General features: G+C 44.2%; 1 protein-coding gene across 3 annotated transcripts in view; it reads left to right on the forward strand.

Annotated features, from left to right (window-relative positions):
* Nucleotides 1-18,674, forward strand: part of CIAO1 (cytosolic iron-sulfur assembly component 1) — a 39,450-nt gene that overhangs the window by 1,170 nt on the left and 19,606 nt on the right. For all 3 annotated transcript variants that reach the window (XM_033949176.1, XM_033949175.1, XM_033949174.1), the window contains exons 2-5: nt 770-954; nt 2,997-3,145; nt 9,472-9,583; nt 12,222-12,310. In XM_033949176.1, the coding sequence (XP_033805067.1) occupies nt 816-954; nt 2,997-3,145; nt 9,472-9,583; nt 12,222-12,310 (489 nt within the window). In that variant the 5' untranslated portion in view covers nt 770-815. The remainder of the gene's footprint in view (nt 1-769; nt 955-2,996; nt 3,146-9,471; nt 9,584-12,221; nt 12,311-18,674) is intronic.

Genomic DNA, 18,674 nt, shown 5'->3' on the forward strand with positions numbered 1-18,674 from the left:
GTGCAGCTGCCCCAATAGTTCTTCAATAAGTATCTAAAAAAGAATTATGATATTAGAAAAGGTTCAAAGAAGGATGGCCAAAATGATTAAAGGGCTGGAACTCCTCTCATATGAGGAAAGGCTTAAGAGTTTAGAGCTATTCATCTTGAAAGATAGAAATCTACAAAATCCCGAGTGATGTACTTGTAGAATGGGTAAACATGAATAGATTTGTTTATTCTTTTTAAAAATATTAACACATTCGATGAAGCTATATGGTAATAATTTTAAAACAAATAGGAGGAAATATATTTTTTCTCAATGGCTAGTTAAGCTCTAGAACTCCTTGCTAGGTGAGTAATTATGGTGGTTAGCATATCTAGATTTGGACAAGTTCCTGGAGAAAAAGCCCATAGTCTGCTATTGAGACAGAAATAGGGAAAGCAACTGCTGTTCCTGAGATTGGATGCATGGAGTCTTGCTACTATTTAGGATTCTGCCAGGTACTTGTGACATAAATTGACCACTGCTGAAAGCAAGATACTGGGCTAGATGAACTATTAGTCTGACCCAGTATGGCTGTTTTGATGTTAATGTTTGTTAATGTCCAGCGAATGGACTATAATAATCAACTGATAAGATCAGGGTTAATCACTTGATGAAAATCCCTTAATTGTTGTGTAAAACAAATTAACTTTGTTTATAACAGATTTTTTTTTCTTTTGTTACTAATTTGTGGACTATTTTTGCCTTATTTGAAATAAATGTTTAAATTATTTTTGTCTTTTAGTAATCTCTGGAACAGTAGTAAAACATAATATCCTGAAGAGTTCAGCATGAAGGACTCGCTCACTCTTCTCTCCCGCTTGTCTGCCCACCCAGACTCGCGCTGCTGGTTTCTGGCCTGGAACCCCACAGGAACTCTCTTAGCATCTTGCGGAGGGGACCGCACTATCAGGATCTGGGGCAAGGAGGGTATGCTTAAAATCAGAATATCTAATGGCATAGACAAGATACAACCACAAAAAAACAGGGAGGAATGGAGGGAAGTATAGTACAAAGATTCAAAAATATCACTCCAAAACAAAAGCACCACACAAGCCAAGAAAGCTAGCTTATTACTTAAGTGAAAGAAAAGCCTCAGACAAACGGAGAAGTGTACCCACACTCTTCCACCAAAGCATCATAGGCAAAAAAACTTTCGCACAAGTTTAAAGTTAGCAGGTGGGAGCAAAAAAATAGCCGAAAATGATTTTGATTTTATATTTGTTAAACCTCTGAGGCTTTGTATTTTTTCTGAAAAAGTTTCAATAAAAATAATTAAAAAAAAAAAAAAAGAGAATGATTAATGGTAAAAACCACTGAACACAAACAGGTCAGGCCGACGATCGTTTCATGGCCAGTAACTACTGCTTCAGGGCCTTAGCGCCAAATCCAGGCTATCAGTACGCAGATCCTAACTGCTGCTTTTACCATTAATCATTCTCGGCTATTTTTTGCTCCCACTTGCTAACTTTAAACTTGTGCGAAAGTTTTTTGCCTATAATGCTTTGGTGGAAGAGTGTGGGTACACTTCTCCGTTTGTCTGAGACTTTTCTTTCGCTTAAGTAATAAGCTAGCTTTCTTGGCTTGTGTGGTGCTTTTGTTTTGGATAGACAAGATACATACATGGGCTACACTCAACAAACTCAATCTAAACACAATAAAAACCAAAGCATTATGGTTTCACAGCTCCTTACAAACTACCCCTACTTTTATCACCCTACCCATAGGAACCACACTAAATATTGGCAAAACTTCTAAAGTTCTTGGAGTCATCCTGGACTCCTCCCTTCCTTTGACCTTCAAATCTCTAACCTGCGAAAAGAAAAACTTCTGTAGCATGAGACAACTAAGACTAATCAGACCCTTCTTCCATGATCACCACCTCACCATATTGATGTAAAAGCTAGTATTGTCTCAATTAAACTACTGTAACTCTCTTTACACAGGCTTAAACTCTACCCTTATCTGAAAACTGCAATTAATTCAAACTACTGCAATAAGTCTAATATCCAAACTGAAAAAATTTGAGTCTGTTGCACAGTATTTCAGCAGTCTTCAGTGGCTACCCATCAGTGCATGCATTACCTTTAAACATTCTTGTATAATGTTTCACATCTTATACGTGAACTCTACATAGCCCCTCATAAACCTTTTCATTGATTCCTAGTCAACCTTGACCAGAAATCTCAAGAAACTTCTAATCTTCCCTTCACCAAGAGGAGGTAAATACACGCACACATTTAACACATTTCTCACCTACTTCGGCATAAAGACCTGGAATGGACTCCCAATATCCCAGATTTCAAAATAAACTAAAACTCTTCTCTTTGAAGAAACATACATAACTATATACTAACATTATGTTGCTTGACAACAATGACCAACACAACATCACTAAGCCATATACCTCGTAGCCCTCCTTTATTACCACAAAGCAGAACTCTCCTTCTATCTTAGATAACACTATTGGAATTTAAATGAAGTCACTATTCTATGTATCTGCTGCCATCTGTATACCGCCCTCATAATAGCCTCTGTTTCAGTGATCTCTGTTATCTGCCTTAATAACCACTAAGTTTAAAATATAATGTAATTCTTTTGAAAATCGCTTGAACCTAGTTAGGCATAGATCCACCCAGAAATTGCTGATTAGGTTAGATTAGGAGCTGAGACAATGAGGGTATGCTTAAAAACAGAGCTAAAGATCAAAAGCATAGGAGGTGTGCTTTTGGATCCACCAGGCTGTATATGAATTAGATCATGTAGGTTTTGTTTGGATCAGCTTAAGGAAAATTCTGACTACTTGCTTCTGTCTCATGAGTATTTTCTTCTAGTAGAGCTTCTTTTTAGTTTTTTGCTCAGCATGGATTCTACAATTTTGCTTGATACGTACACTCCCTATGCCCTTACCTTCTTGTGTTGATTTGTCAAAAATGATCATTTATTATTTTTCATGTTTGCTTTTTTTCAAGGTGATAGCTGGGTTTGTAAATCTGTGCTGGGTGAAGGACATCAGAGGACAGTGAGGAAGGTAGCCTGGTCCCCCTGTGGGAACTATTTGGCATCAGCCAGCTTTGATGCTACAACCTGTATCTGGAAGAAAAAACAGACACAGTTTGAGGTATTGTATGTTCTCTTTCAAGTCAGCTAGTCTTCAGAGATCCATCTTCTTCCTTCCTGTTACATGCTAGCCATCATCTACAGTTAGAAAATGACATGGGGACAAATTTTTCCCCTTCCCCACGGGAACTCATTTTCTCATCCCTTCCCCGTGAGTTCTTTTCTTGTACCTCCCCCATTCCTGCAAGCTCCATCCTCATCTGCATAAGCCTCAAACACTTTCAAATCCTAAGTGTTCGAGGCTTGTGCAGTTAAAGCAGAGCTTACAGGAAGGGGGCACGGATGGGGACAGCGACAAAACTCGCAGGGATGGGGAAATTGAGTTCCTGCAGGGATGCGGACAAATTTGTCCCTGTGTCATTCTCTACCTACAGTCTCTTTCCGCTGACCCATCAGGCTGTCACCAGGAAGCTGTGATGTCATCTATTGCATATGATTTGCTACTTTAGAACTCCTCTCTTTCTGACTCACCATATTAAGAACTACCTGCACCAGCTATAGAATATGACTCTGTTTGGTTATTATCTTTGTTTGTTTGCCCTTCATGACTGTGCACCTGCTCTGTTCCCTCGCTTGACCCAAAATCTATCATGAAGTGTTTGATCTCGGGGAAGTGACGTCACCAAGGACAATGGCAGCTTAATCGCGGAGCTCCCCCAAACCTCGTGCTGCATTAGCGATTTTTTGCATTACTCGGGAGTGTGGAGTTGATCATGTCCCTGTCTAGGCGAGCAAAAAAACTCACACGGACATTAAATCTTTTGCTTATCAGCTGGGGGATGTTTCTGAGGCTCACGGCAGCCTGGAGGTGCGTGCTCGAGTAGGCGGATCTGAGTTGGGACAGCGGCCTGCATCGCCGGAGATAGATTCTCTCCCAGCTACGGGAGCAGAATTGAGGATGGAGGATGGAGGATTTAAAGGGCACGATGCTGACTATTCAAACAGCTGTATAGACTGATGTCGCTAAAATTCGACAATCTGTGCCTGACTGCATGATTTTGAGGAGCGGGTCATTGACCATGATGCTGAGATGGATGCGCTCCAGGCCAAGTGTCAGCTCCTCAAAAAAGGCCAGGAAGATCTGTTTCTCTGGCTGGAAGATGGTGAGAACTGCAGCAGGTGCAATAATATTCGTGCCCGTGGAGTCCCGGAAACCGCGCAGGCCCAGGATGTTCAACAATTGTTGGTAGATATTTGCTCAAAATTTTGGCATGCAGTGTGTCCTGACACGGAGGTGCCTTCCTTGGACTTTGAAAGGGTTCATCGGGCTTTGGGGCTTAGGAGATTGACCCTGTGACATTGTGGAGTATTTTTTGTGCTTCCCTGTGAAGTCACGGGTGTTGCAGGCAGCCAGGCAAGTGGGGCACATTATGTGGGAAAATTTGAAAGTGGAATTATTTGCTGACTTATCGGCCCTTACGTTGTGGAAACGGCGTGACTTCCGAGAGGTCATAAGTTCTTGCAATCTCGCCACATTTGATATCGTTGGTTGTATCCCTCTGGACTCTCCTTTCAGGTGGCTAATCGGCATCATTCTGTGGTTAACATGGAGGAAGCCTCTCGAGTGCTTCGAGCAGCTAGCTTGATGGGCAAGCCTGCAGACTCTGTGATGGAGACGTCGGAGACAGTCTCTGTAGCATCTTCTCAGCAATGGCACCGGGTACCTCGCAATGGCAGGCGCTTGCAACGGCACTCGGGGTCTGATCCCGGGCCCTCTAGCTGATTCTTTTGTGGACTTTTGTACTTGGTTTTGTGCTGAAGCAGAAACTTGCTCATATATACTCACTGGTTGGTTGGATTATGTGGGCCTTATATTCTCTGCACTTTTTCTTTTCCTTTCTGTACAGCGGGGGGAGGGGGGTGGTAATGGCTGCTTGTGAGTGATATTTTCCCTCTGTTTGCCCTATTGTTGGTGGGCCTTTTTCTTGGGGATGGGTTGCTGGGTGGGGGGGGAGGTTTGGGGTGTGGGAGTAATGGGGAAAAGGTTGTTGGGTTGGGGGATGGGGTTTTGGGGCTTGTGTGTGGTATTTTTTGCTGTTTATGTGCTGGGGTAAATGTGGGTTTGTGTTTTGAGGCTGGGTTATGGCTGCTAGGGGGCTTACTTTTTTTTTCTTTAAATGTCCATGGTCTCAATATGCCACGTAAAAGACAGCTTTTGTTTCGGGAGGCTGAGCGTTTAAAAGCTGGGGTGGGTTTCTTTCAGGAATTCCACTTTAAACCACAATCTGAATTTTTGCTGCATCATAAAAAGTACTCCCCTATCTATTTTGCCTCTGATGCATCAGGTACTAAGAAACATAGGGTGGGTATTATAATTGCTGCTCACCTGAATCCATTAGTTAAACATGTGGTCCATGATGTACATGGCCGATATCTTTTGGTAAAGGTTGAAATTGAACATGTTCTCTATACGCTTTGTAATGTTTACACTCCTAATGTGGAGCAAGTGAGTTTTTTTGGTGCTTTGGACCTTGTCCTTCGAGAGGTAGTTGAGAGGCATTTGATCCGGGGGGTGATTTTAATATTACCATGGAGCCCTCCTTAGATAACTCGACCACCAGGGTTCAGTATGGTAAGGCTGATCGCAAACGTCTGTCAGCTTTATGGGAGGCTTGGGATTTGGTAGATCCTTGGAGACATCTTAATCCTTCCACAAGAGATTATTCTTATTTTTCTGGGGTGCATAACTCCTACTCTCACATTGATTTCTGGGGGGTGAGCAAGTGTTTGCTTTCTCAAATTTCTCAGGCCACCATTGAATTTCTCAGGCTATCATTGAACCGTGGGTCTGGTCCGATCATTCACCTGTCTGTTTTGATTTGCTTCCCACCTCATCCCTTTATGGTAAGAGATACTGGCATTTTTGGGATGGTTTGTTGACTGACCCTATTACAGCTCTCCGAGTTAAAAAAGAGTTACGGGAATATATTCAACTCAATGGGACTGGGGAGGTTTCTCCAATTACCTTCTGGGAGGCCTTGAAGGCGGTATTGCGGGGACAGGTTATTTCTATTGGATCTTTTCGTAGGAAGGAAAAGAGTCGGAAATTGGAAGCGTTGCGGAAACAGCTCCTTTTTCTGGAGCATGCCCATAAACAGGCTTCTGGGAATACCTCCTTGCTTACTCGCCTAGAGCAGACGAGACAGGACTTGCAGCATATGCAATTGGAGGAGATTTTTGAACAGCTGCAATGCTTGCAACAAAAACATTTTGAACATGGTAATTGCGCAAGTCGGTTGTTGGCTTATAAGTTGAAAAAGAAGAGGCTGCGGAATTTTATTCTGGGGGTTCATTCTGGTGGGGGTGCTTTCTGTCACTCCTTGGAGGATATTGCGCAGGTTTTTTTGGCTTTTTATAAAACTTTGTATACCCTGGAACAACAGGCCTCCAGGGCTCTATTGATGACTATTTAGAGCTGGCTGAAGTGCAGAGCTTGACGGCGGAAGAGACCGAGGAGCTTTCAGCTCTGATAACGGAGGAGGAGACCCTTTGGGCGATCTCAACCTTGGCTAATGGTAAAGCTCCTGGATTGGATGGGTTTTCTAATTGCTTTTATAAGCAGTTTAAACTTCTTTTGGTGGGCCCTCTCACTGCTATGTTTAATGGCCGTGGAGTGGCTGGCGAGTTACCACATTCGTGGTGTTTGGCTGAGGATCCGGCTAACTGTGGCTCGTATAGGCCGATTTCACTGTTGGGCACGGACTATAAGCTTTTTATTAAGATTTTAGCTTGCCGATTGCAACATCATATGCCGCGCTTGGTTCGTGATGACCAAGCTGGATTTATAGCAGGGAAGCAGTCCTTTGATAATATCCACCATTTGTTGCACTTAACTTGGTCAGCCCAGCAGGGAGGCCCACCAGCTTTATTACTAGGGATTGATGCTGAGAAGGCCTTCGATAGGGTGTATAGGCCATACTTGCTGAGCACTCTGTCGACTATGGGTATAGGAGGGCAATTTTTCTCATGGGTGCAATTGTTGTATACTAAACCGCTGGTTGCTCTGTTGATCAATGATGGATATATGGAGTCTTTTGAATTGGGACGGGGGACTAGACAGGGCTGTGCCCTATCACCCCTTCTTTTCTCCTTGGCGATGGAGCCTTTCGCTAACCATATTCGTCTTCGTCAGGACATTAGGGGCTTTACTCATGGTGAGGTCTCTACTAAGTTGCTGCTCTTTGGAGATGATATTATGCTTACTGTCACACGCCCGGTGCTCTCTGTCCCGGGGATAGTGGCGGAACTTGAACGTTTTGGCCAGGTTTCTGGTTTTAAGACAAATATAGATAAGTCCGAGATTTTTAATTTGTCGGTGACTCCAGGTGATAGGGTTCAGTTGCAACGCCGGTTCCCTTTTAAATGGGCAGCTAAACGTATCAAATATCTAGGGATTAATATTACTTCTAGTCCTCAGTCTCTTTATGATTTTAATTTCCCTCCTCTGCTCAAGTCCCTTTGGGAGGATCTTGATAAATGGGAGGCCTCTTCTATCTCTTGGTTTGGACACATCCAGAGTGTGAAGATGATGGTATTACCAAAATTTTTATATCTTTTTCAAGCTTTGCCGGTTCCACTCTCGGAGGTCTTTTTCCACAGGCTCTTTAGGAAATTGTTTCAGTATATTTGGAAAAGTAAGCCCCTGCGGGTTCAAAGGAGTGTGTTATATCAATTCCGGGACCATGGTGGGATGGGTGTCCCTTGTTTGAAGCGTTATTATGTGGCAGCCCAATTGAAGGCATTTCTGACTTGGTGTAAAGCTCGCTCTAAAAGTTGGCTCAAGATAGAACACCCACACATTGCTGATGACCTCTGTGTTGGGCTTCCCTGGCTGTCTTTGCCAGAGGCCTGGGCTTTATTGAGAGGCTCTAACCCAGGGGTGTCCAACCTTTTGGCTTCCCTAGGCCGCATTGGCTGAAAAAAATTTTTCTGGGGCCGCACAAACATGCAAACGCTGCAGCAAGACATAGGAGAGAGCCGGCAAGACGGTAAACACCTGGGGGCAGCAGAGGAAAACACTGCATCGCCCTCGACCGGGGCCACACAAAATACTTCACGGGGCCGCAGGTTGGACACCCCTGCTCTAACCCTTTTCTTTCTCTTACCTTTAACATTTGGGCCCGTACTTGGGCTCATTTGCTTCCTGGTAGGTGCTATTTTTTTGTCTATGCCACTTTGGGTGGCAGAGGGGTTTACACCTGGTAGACTGGACCCCCAATTTAAAACTTGGGCCCTCCAGGGCCTTGCGGATTTGGGGGATTTTCTCGAGGAGGATCGGATTGTGTCCTACAGGAGGCTTACTATTTGGGGGACCTGGATTTCTTTCGCTTTCGCCAGGTCTGCGATTTTCTCCGGTGTAGGGCCCTAGGCGAGTTGTCAATCCCAGAAACTTTGTTGGAATGGGCCATGGGTGGCAGTTGTGGTCGGGGATGTGTTTCTCGCTTTTTTAAGGCACTTACTTCCCAAAATGCCCTACCTATCAAATATATTCAGGTTTGGGAGACTTTGTTGGGGTGGACCTTTGCATTTCGATGGTGGGCCAATCTTTTCAAACGCTTGCTGCGCCCCTTTATTGCTAGCTCTTTGGTGGAAAATGGATACAAGATGCTCTCTCAGTGGTACCTTACGCCAGTTCGCTTGCTTCGTATTTACCTGCACACCTCTGACTTGTGTTGGAGGCAGTGTGGGCAAAGAGGTACATTTTTGCACATTTGGTGGGATTGTTCTAAAGTGGTCCCCTATTGGTCTATGGTGTTTGATATCCTTACTGAAATTTTTCTTAGGCCAGTTCGTAAGTCTATGGGCAGTGCTTTATTGCATATGCCGCATGGGGCGTTGCCACGCTCCTGTCAGACCTTAGCTTTTCATATGTTTACAGCTAGCAGATTGTTGTTGGCTACACAGTGGAAACAGGTTCACCCACTTACTCGGCAGCATTTATTGGGGAAATTAGTGTCTATTTTTCGTATATCTAAATTGACAGTTTTTGAAGGTTTGGGATCCTTACATTAAGTGGTTGTCGGTCTCACCCAGCTACTATGGTGGTTTCTAGTTAGTTTTCTGCACACAAATGGGTTGGGGGAGGGGAGTTGGGAGGGGTTGTGGATGGGGGTTTTGTTTTGCTTTGGTCTGATTTGTCTCATACTGAAGAATCCCAATATGACTTTTGGTGGGGTGGAGGGTTGTACCTGTATTGGATGTTGGTTGCCTTGTTTATGCTTTTGTATTGTTATGCATTTTCTCAGTAAAACTTTTGAAAACAACAAAAAATGAAGTGTTTGATCTCATTTCGTTCCATGAACAGTATTTTCTTACTCCTTCCGGTAGTGTGTGACAACACTTGAAGGACATGAAAATGAGGTGAAGTCAGTATCCTGGGCTCCTTCAGGGAACTTATTGGCAACCTGCAGTCGTGACAAGAGTGTCTGGGTATGGGAAGGTAAGAATATGTCATGTAAAGAGAGCATTATGGAAACAGGAGGAGAGAAATGGGAAAGGAAGAAAAGAGAGATTTGTATGTAAAAATGCAGCATTGTAGGGAAATGGGTGAGCTGTGTATGAGGGTAGGTGGGTAAATAAAATAAGAGCAGCCTTTGCTTGGGAAAGTGCATTTAACATAGGGGGAAAAAGGCAGCTTAGATAAAATTATAACAGTACATCTAATTATGCTTGGCCATCTTTTTTTTGAGTTCTTATATAAGATGAAAAATTCTTTGGTTCTTAAAGCTTAAAAAAACATTTTTTAATGTGTAGCATTATGGTGCTAGAAAGCTGCTCAGATTTTACTGTTAGTGTGATACCATGTGATAGTGTAGATTTATTTTATTTGGTGCATATTAGAAATGGAGCATATTTTATTTTAATTATTCTTTATTTACAATGTGTTTAAGTTACATTATAATATGTGATTGTATAATTTGAAACATATAAAAATGCAACTGAGGAAAACAGAAAAATATTTTCCAAAAGAATGTAGAGACCAGGAAAATTCTAAGTAATCCACTATTCTTGGTAATGGGACCAAGATATGGAAATTTCAAAATAAAAGGACAGAACAGATACAAAATTTCATAGGCAGACCTCGACCAGCCCAACAATGTTTCCTAAGGACCTCTTTTATCAAACGGAATAGCACAGGCTGACATGGTAAATGCACTGAAGCCCACAGGGATTTAATGGGCTTCAGTGCAGGTGCCGTGTGGCACTCACTACGATGGCTTGATAAAAGAGGCCCTAAATTTAGCTATGAGAGTCATGTCTGTATTTTCAGCTCTTCCTCGGAAACCACAAATTCTAATAAAATTGTTTAGGATCATTAAAGACGTAGGAATTATTTTGAAAACTAAGGCAACAGGTACAAGGAAATTAAAGCAAAAAAGTCATTCTCAGGACTTGAGCTCAAAGGTGAAGAGCTAAGAACTCTTGGTGCTGCTTCTGGATTCTCCTTGCTAAATTAGTGTACTCTTATCTTTGTTTCTGTAGGGTTCTAAGGCAATTGTCACTAAGGGCTCCTTTTACAAAGCTGCACTACTGAGTAGCAGCGTGTTGAATGTGAAGAAGCCTATAGGAATATATAGAAAGGACTTCTTTGCATTCTACCATTACTATTTATCATTTCTATGGCACTGAAAAGTGTTTATTCAGCACACCGCTAATTGATAATGCAGCTTTGTAAAAAGAGCCTTAAAAGAGTGGTTTGCTGAGTTATAAGCACTAGAGATGCTTCCAAAAAATCTGATAAGTTCACGCTTTTATTAGTACCCGACATCATCTGATTTGCTTTCACTAATAATGGTGGTAAAGCTTCAGGTGAGAGCTTAAGCACTTCTTTAAAGTACTATATTTTCTAGCCAAACTTATTGTTTCTCATTTAATTTTCCATGCTTATTTTCCTAGTAGTATAATTCTTCTTTATAAGAGGCCCACAGATTCCTTGCAACTCTTGGCACCTTATTTTCCAAAGCAGCCACTCTGTTTGACTATTGGTTCAATGCCTGAGACTGGGCAATCAGTGTTCCAGATACCATGTTTAAATTCTGAAGAAAACTTAGAAACCACTCAAGGATCAGTTGACTATACAGTACATGGCTTCTTACAGTATATCCAGTGTAACTGTTGCCAGCCTAACCAACATATCCACCAGTGCCCCAGTCCCTGTAGTGTTTACTAAAATCAGTCAGTTGTTCTGACACTGTTGCTGTGAGTTCAAGCCAAGGATATTCCTGGGGTAGGAAGTAAGGGCTGGGAGATCTTTCAAGTTCGTTCCTGGTGAGAGCACCCCAGTTCACAAAGAGTTTTCAGGTTATGGTAGAGGCAGCTTGTGAATAGTGCTCAGAGACTCTGCTAACATTGCTGACATAAAAAGGAAAATTAACTGGCAAAGCTGACTAGGTCACCACTTCTGAATGAGAAATTACCCTAAATGAGTCCAGTATAGGTTGCTTTAAAGACTGGGGTCCATTTGGTGCCAGAGGAAGCTGCTGAGTTTTCCTTCTCCTCTTTCCCCATCATTGGATAGGAAAGGCACCAAACAAAGCGATCAAATGCAACAAGCAGTAGAGCTCCCACTCAGGATGCCATCTTAGCTCAAGTTGCAATTTTTTAATTGTTCTATTGCATCAATATTGTATGATTCAGCTTCACTTGTAAACTGCCAAGTGTTTAGCAAAGTGTGGTATATCGCACGAAAACATTAAACTACATTAAATTACTCAGAAAGATTCGGTGCATTAAATATTTTCAGAGCATACTCTGCTTGCTTTCCCACCTCTTGTTAGTGGATACAGTGTGCTCTCACACTCTCTATATACTTTTGTGTTTACTGTTTTCAACTTGCTTATGTTTAAAAAAAAAAAAAATTTTCCTTGCCTAGATTTTTGTAGATGTAATTTTAAGTTAGTAAACCATTGTGCAGGGAGGCAAATAAGATATAGGGCTAAATGCAGAGTATGCTGGATTCACTCTTGAACTGAAGTTAATTTTAAAACAACATTGCAGTATGAGTGCTCCCTGCTATGATCCTGATTTTCATTTGTACCTGCAAGAGTAGGCTGAAGGTGCTTTGTCCTCCATTACAGTGGATGAAGAGGATGAATATGAGTGTGTCAGTGTCCTGAATTCACACACACAGGATGTGAAGCATGTTGTCTGGCATCCAAATCAAGAGGTGAGACCATTTTTTTTTTGCTAACCAGGTGGTAAGACACTTTCCCAGCCTAGAGGTGAGGCAGAAGGGAGCCCTCAGATGATAGCAGGGCAGGATTAATTCTTTGAGGGCCCCTAGGCACACACGTACACTGGGCCCCCCTGGGCCTGCCCCGCCCATGCCCCACCCCATTTATCAGTTCTCTTATTTACTTTTTTATTTCCACTTATTTCTTTTTTTTAATTCAAAACAAACAAAGATTAGCATACCAGTGCACAGTTTTTCTTCTATGCAACCCCCAAACATCTCTGAACAAGTACCCCTTCCTTCCCTTCCCACCTACTTTCCCAGGACATTAACTCTGAACCTTTTCAATATGTATATAAAAGCGTTCAAATATATTGTAAAGCAGTAATACTATCTGAAATATTAGTCTATATTAATAACCAAATTTACATCGCCTAACTGCTTCACTCTACATCAGGGGTGTCAAACTCATTCACATAAGGGGCTGAAATCTGAAAAAAAGGCTAAGTCGTGGGTCAAATTTTTAATTAAGATACTTAAGGGTCCTTTTATTAAGGTACGCTAACTGATTCTGCGCATGCTAAATGTGCACCTTTTTTTAATATTCTTTATTCATTTTATATTTACATCAAGTGTACAGAAAATAATAACAGATTAACTTAATACATCACTTGAAATACCACACATGTTCCCAAAATAAAATTTATCCCCTTCCCATCCACCATACTAATATCAGTTGATACATACAATATAATAAAATCATTTGTACTCTTCATATCAAATATTAAAAAGTCAACCCCCCTCCCAAATCTTTCATTTATTTAAAATCAGGGAAAAACGATAACTATTCTTTACAATAATTTATCAATGGCCCCCACACATCCTTAAACTTATTAAAATAACCTTTTTGAACAGCTAACACTCTTTCCATTTTATACATGTGACACACTGAATTCCACCAGAAACTATAATTCAGTCTTTTCCAATCTTTCCAATTACCGTATTTTCGCGGATATAACGCGCACCTGTGTAAAACGCGCACAGGGGTATAGCGCGCAGAAATCACGATGATATGTACCAAAACTTTTCTATACCGCGCTCAGGCATATAACGCGCATGATGCCCGACGCTCCTTTCGCCCGCCCTGACTTTCCGTGCGCTGTCCCGACTCTCCGTTCACCCCCCTGACTTCCGTGCACTGCCCTGACTTTCCGTGCGCTGTCCCGACTCTCCGTTCACCCCCCCTGACTTTCCGTGCACTGTCCCCCCTTGAAGTCCTGTCCCCCTTGAAGGTCTGTCCCCATTCTGAAAGCCTGATGCCCCCCCCCCCGACGTCCGATACATCCCCCCCCCCGGCAGGACCACTCGCACCCTCACCCCGAAGGACCGCCGACTCCCCAACAATATCGGGCCAGGAGGGAGCCCAAACCCTCCTGGCCACGGCGACCCCCTAACCCCACCCCGCACTACATTACGGGCAGGAGGGATCCCAGGCCCTCCTGCCCTCGACGCAAACCCCCTCCCCCCAACGACCGCCCCCCCCCAAGAACCTCCGCCCGTCCCCCAGCCGACCCGCGACCCCCCTGGCCGACCCCCACGACCCCCCCCCACCCCCCTTCCCCGTACCTTTGGAAGTTGGCCGGACAGACGGGAGCCAAACCCGCCTGTCCGGCAGGCAGCCAACGAAGGAATGAGGCCGGATTGGCCCATCCGTCCTAAAGCTCCGCCTACTGGTGGGGCCTAAGGCGCGTGGGCCAATCAGAATAGGCCCTGGAGCCTTAGGTCCCACCTGGGGGCGCGGCCTGAGGCACATGGGCCAAACCCGACCATGTGTCTCAGGCCGCGCCCCCAGGTGAGACCTAAGGCTCCAGGGCCTATTCTGATTGGCCCACGCGCCTTAGGCCCCACCAGTAGGCGGAGCTTTAGGACGGATGGGCCAATCCGGCCTCATTTCTTCGTTGGCTGCCTGCCGGACAGGCGGGTTTGGCTCCCGTCTGTCCGGCCAACTTCCAAAGGTACGGGGAAGGGGGGTGGGGGGGTCGTGGGGGTCGGCCAGGGGGGTCGCGGGGTCGGCTGGGGGGGCGGTCGGAGGTTCTTGGGGGCGGGCGGTCGTTGGAGGGAGGGGGGTTTGCGTCGAGGGCAGGAGGGCCTGGGATCCCTCCTGCCCGTAATGTAGTGCGGGGTGGGGTTAGGGGGTCGTCGTGGCCAGGAGGGTTTGGGCTCCCTTCTGGCCCAACTACACAAAGGTACGGGGAAGGCGGGTGGGGGTGTCGTGGGGGTCGGCCAGGGGGGTCGCGGGTCGGCTGGGGGACGGGCGGAGGTTCTTGGGGGGGGGGCGGTCGTTGGGGGGAGGGGGTTTGCGTCGAGGGCAGGAGGGCCTGGGATCCCTCCTGCCCGTAATGTAGTGCGGGGTGGGGGTAGGGGGTCGCCGTGGCCAGGAGGGTTTGGGCTCCCTCCTGGCCCGATATTGTCGGGAAGTCGGCGGTCCTTCGGGGTGGGGGTGCGAGTGGTCCTGCCGGGGGGGGGGGATGTATCGGACGTCGGGGAGTCGGCCGGGCAAGAGGGCTTGGGCTCCCTCTTGCTCCGATCGTGGATGCGGGTGCGGGTGGGAGCGCGTGCGAGCGGTCGTTCGGGGTGGGGGTGCGAGCGGTCCTGCTGGGGGGGTGAATCGGGCGTCGGGCGGGGTGGGAACTATGTTTAAAAACTTTTCTATACCGCGCTCAGGCATATAACGCGCGAGGGGTATGCGCGGTACGTAAAATCACGTATAACGCGCGCGTTATATCCGCGAAAATACGGTATATGTTATTTGTTGAATGGCAACTCCAGTCAGAATTAATAAAAGTTTATTATTGTTGGAAGATATTTGGCTCTTAGCTCTCATAGACATGCCAAATAAAACCGTGTCATATGACAAAGCCACATGATTCTCTAACAAACAATTTATTTGGCCCCAAATCGAATTCCAAAAATCCAAAATAAACGGACAATAGAACAATAAATGATCTAAAGTCCCTGCTTTGAGATGACAATGCCAACATCTATTAGACTTAGAGCAATCTAATTTTTGTAAACGAACAGGGGTCCAGAATGCTCTATGCAACAGGAAAAACCATGTTTGCCTCATAGATGCAGACATTGTACATTTCATCCTCCAAGACCAAATTCGTGGCCATTGAGACGCAGTAATTTGATGCTTAATCTCAATGCTCCAAATGTACTTGAGTCCAGTTTTTGGTTTTTTATTCAGATATTAATTTGTACCACTGTGCAGCCTGATGTCCCAGGAAGTCTGCCTGAAAGCATAAGAACTCTAAACTAAATTGATTGTTAAGATTTTTCCATTCAGGGAACCCCGCCTGAATAGCCTGCTTCAGCTGCAACCACCTATAACTTTGTGATGTAGCAAGCTCCCGTCACAATCTCTCCCTTAAATCTGATCCCTAAACTGTTAGCCACTAATCTCTAACTATGTATGTTCCACTCAATTTGTAGCATCTTTTTAATCATTGAAAACCGCATAGAACTTTATGGTCCTGCGGTATATAAACTATTATTATTATTTACCATTAGATATAACATCATCTAACGTACGTATACCTGCTTTAATCCAATACTTCCAGACAATCTTGAATCCGCCTATTTGAATCTTGGAGTTTAGCCATATAGTTTGATTTGTAGATTTTTGAATTGGAATAGGTGTGAAATTATTGACATACCGTAAGGTTTTCCATGTATCTATTAATATTCTGTTTTCTTTATACAGTCTAGGCATTTTAATACTGAGAACAGGACCGAACCTAATAGGGAACATGAGCTGCCATTCCAACCACAACCAGTCTGGGAGATTTTCCATGAGCTCTGGGAGGACCCAATACATACCCTGACGCATAATATAGGCTTGATGATACCTATAGAAATTAAGGCAATTCTAGCAATTTTACCCAGCCAAATAAATTTTGTAAGAATACTATTTAATTTTTTATAAAAAGACCCCTGAAAAAAAACTTGGATCATACCCATTTGATAACAAACAACAGGCAATATCATCATCTTAATAGTTTGGACTCTCCCCCACCAAGACAGATGTAAAGGATTCCATTGCTCACACAATTCTGTTACCTTTTGCAATAAAGATTTTTCATTTACCTTCATTGTATCTTCTAGTGTGTTTTTTATCCAAATACAGTGGTACCTCGGTTTACGAGTGCACCGTTTTTTGAGTGTTTTGCAAGACGAGCAAAACATTCGCAAAATCGGCGCCTTGGAAACCGAGCGTGCCTCGGCACCCCCCCCCCCCCCGACGCGATCCAGCACCCCCCCCCCCCCGATGCAATAGGGCACCCCCCCCCGCCGCTTCTTACCATCATTTGGACACCGGCACTGGCATGTCCTGTGCGTTGGTGCCGGTGCCCAAAGATCGGCCTCCTCTTCTGCTGGGCCTTGAGCATCTGCGCATGCTCAAGGCCTACGAGTTCACGTTCTATCTCGGAGAGAACATGAACTCGCAGGCCTTGAGCATGCGCAGATGCTCAAGGCCCAGCAGAAGAGGAGGCCGATTTTCGGGCACCAGCACCAACGCACAGGACATGCGGTCCTGGTGCCCAGATGACAGTAAGAAGCGGCGCGGGGGGTGCCCAATCGTGGCAAGGGGGGTGCCGGATTGCAGCGGGGGGGGGGGGGTGCAGGATCGCAGGGGGGCCTTCGGGGGGAGCAATGCCGGTTCTCGTGGGGGGGGGGGGAATGTATCAAAGCGAGTTTCCATTATTTCCTAAGGGGAAACTCACTTTGATAAACGAGCATTTTGGATTACGAGCATGCTCCTGGAATGGATTATGCTCGTAATCCAAGGTACCACTGTACCTAATTATTTGATACCTTCCTCTTTCCAGATAAAGGGAAATGAATCACATAGACCTTTTGCACAATATACATTTAGAGGAAGAACTTCTGATTTATTCCAGTTTATTTTATATCCTGAAAATTTTCCAAATTTCTCTATCAATTCAAGCAAACATGGAATGGTTGTTTCAGGATTCCTCAAATAAAGTAATATATCATCTGCATAAGCAGAGACCTTATACTCTCTACCAGAACGGGGAATACCCTCTATCTCCTTCACCTGTTGAACAGCTAATAATAAGGGTTCTAGTACTATATCAAAAAGTAGAGGAGACAAGGGACATCCTTGTCTAACCCTCCTTTGCAAATTGAAACTCTCCGAGAAATTATTATTAATATATAATCTAGCAACGGGGGAACTATACAATGTTTGGATCATTTGTATAAATCCTGAACCTATACCAAACCAATCCATGAAGATCCACTCTACCCTGTCAAAGGCCTTCTCTGCATCCAAGGATACAGAAAAGGCAGGATCTTTCATGGCTTTCATTAAATGCAACATATGAAAAGCCAATCTGGTATTATTTGAAGAGTGTCTCTGAGCAACAAAACCTGTTTGGTGCATACCGATTATATAAGGGAGAGCCTTGGCCAAACGTAAAGCCAAAAGTTTAGCCAATAATTTCCCATCTACATTAATTAAAGAAATAGGCCTGTAATTTGAAACCAATATAGGATCTTTATTTGGCTTCGGCAAAACAATAGTTAATGATTCTGCCATAGTACCTGAAATACAACCTTTAGTTAGTTGAAACTAATATAAATTTAATAAATAAGGTAATAGGGTAGTTTGAAATGATTTATAGAACTCTACAGTAAAACCATTGCCACCTGGAGCGGTCTCAACTCTAAGAGACTTCATAAGAACATAAGAAATGCCTTCACCGGATCAGACCCTAGGTCCATCTAATCCGGCGACCCGCACACGCGGAGGCCAAGCTAGGTGTTCTCTACTGGACACCTTGTTTACCCGTGTCCCTCAATGTGATTTGCATGAAGATATGCATCCAACTTGCCCTTAAATCCCAGAATGGTGGTCTCTGTCACAACCTCCTCCGGGAGAGCATTCCAGGCGACCACCACTCGCTGTGTGAAGCAGAACTTCCGGATATTAGTCCTGAGTCTGCCTCTCCTAAGTTTTAGTCCATGACCTCTTGTTCGAGTCACTGTTGACAATGTGAATAACGAAGATTCTTGCTCCATTTTGTCGAAACCTTTTAGTATTTTAAAAGTCTCTATCATATCCCCTCGCAGCCTTCTCTTCTGGAGGGTAAACAATCCCAGTTTATCGAGGCGTTCTTCGTAACTCAAATTCTTCATACCATCTATTAGTTTTGTGGCTCGTCTCTGCACCCTCTCTAGTAGGGTTATATCTTTCTTTAGGTAGGGAGACCAGTGTTGGACACAGTATTCCAAGTGTGGTCTGACCATTGCTCTATAAAGCGGCATTATG

Source organism: Geotrypetes seraphini, chromosome 6 (assembly GCF_902459505.1).
Source record: "Geotrypetes seraphini chromosome 6, aGeoSer1.1, whole genome shotgun sequence".
NCBI classification, from domain to species: domain Eukaryota; kingdom Metazoa; phylum Chordata; class Amphibia; order Gymnophiona; family Dermophiidae; genus Geotrypetes; species Geotrypetes seraphini.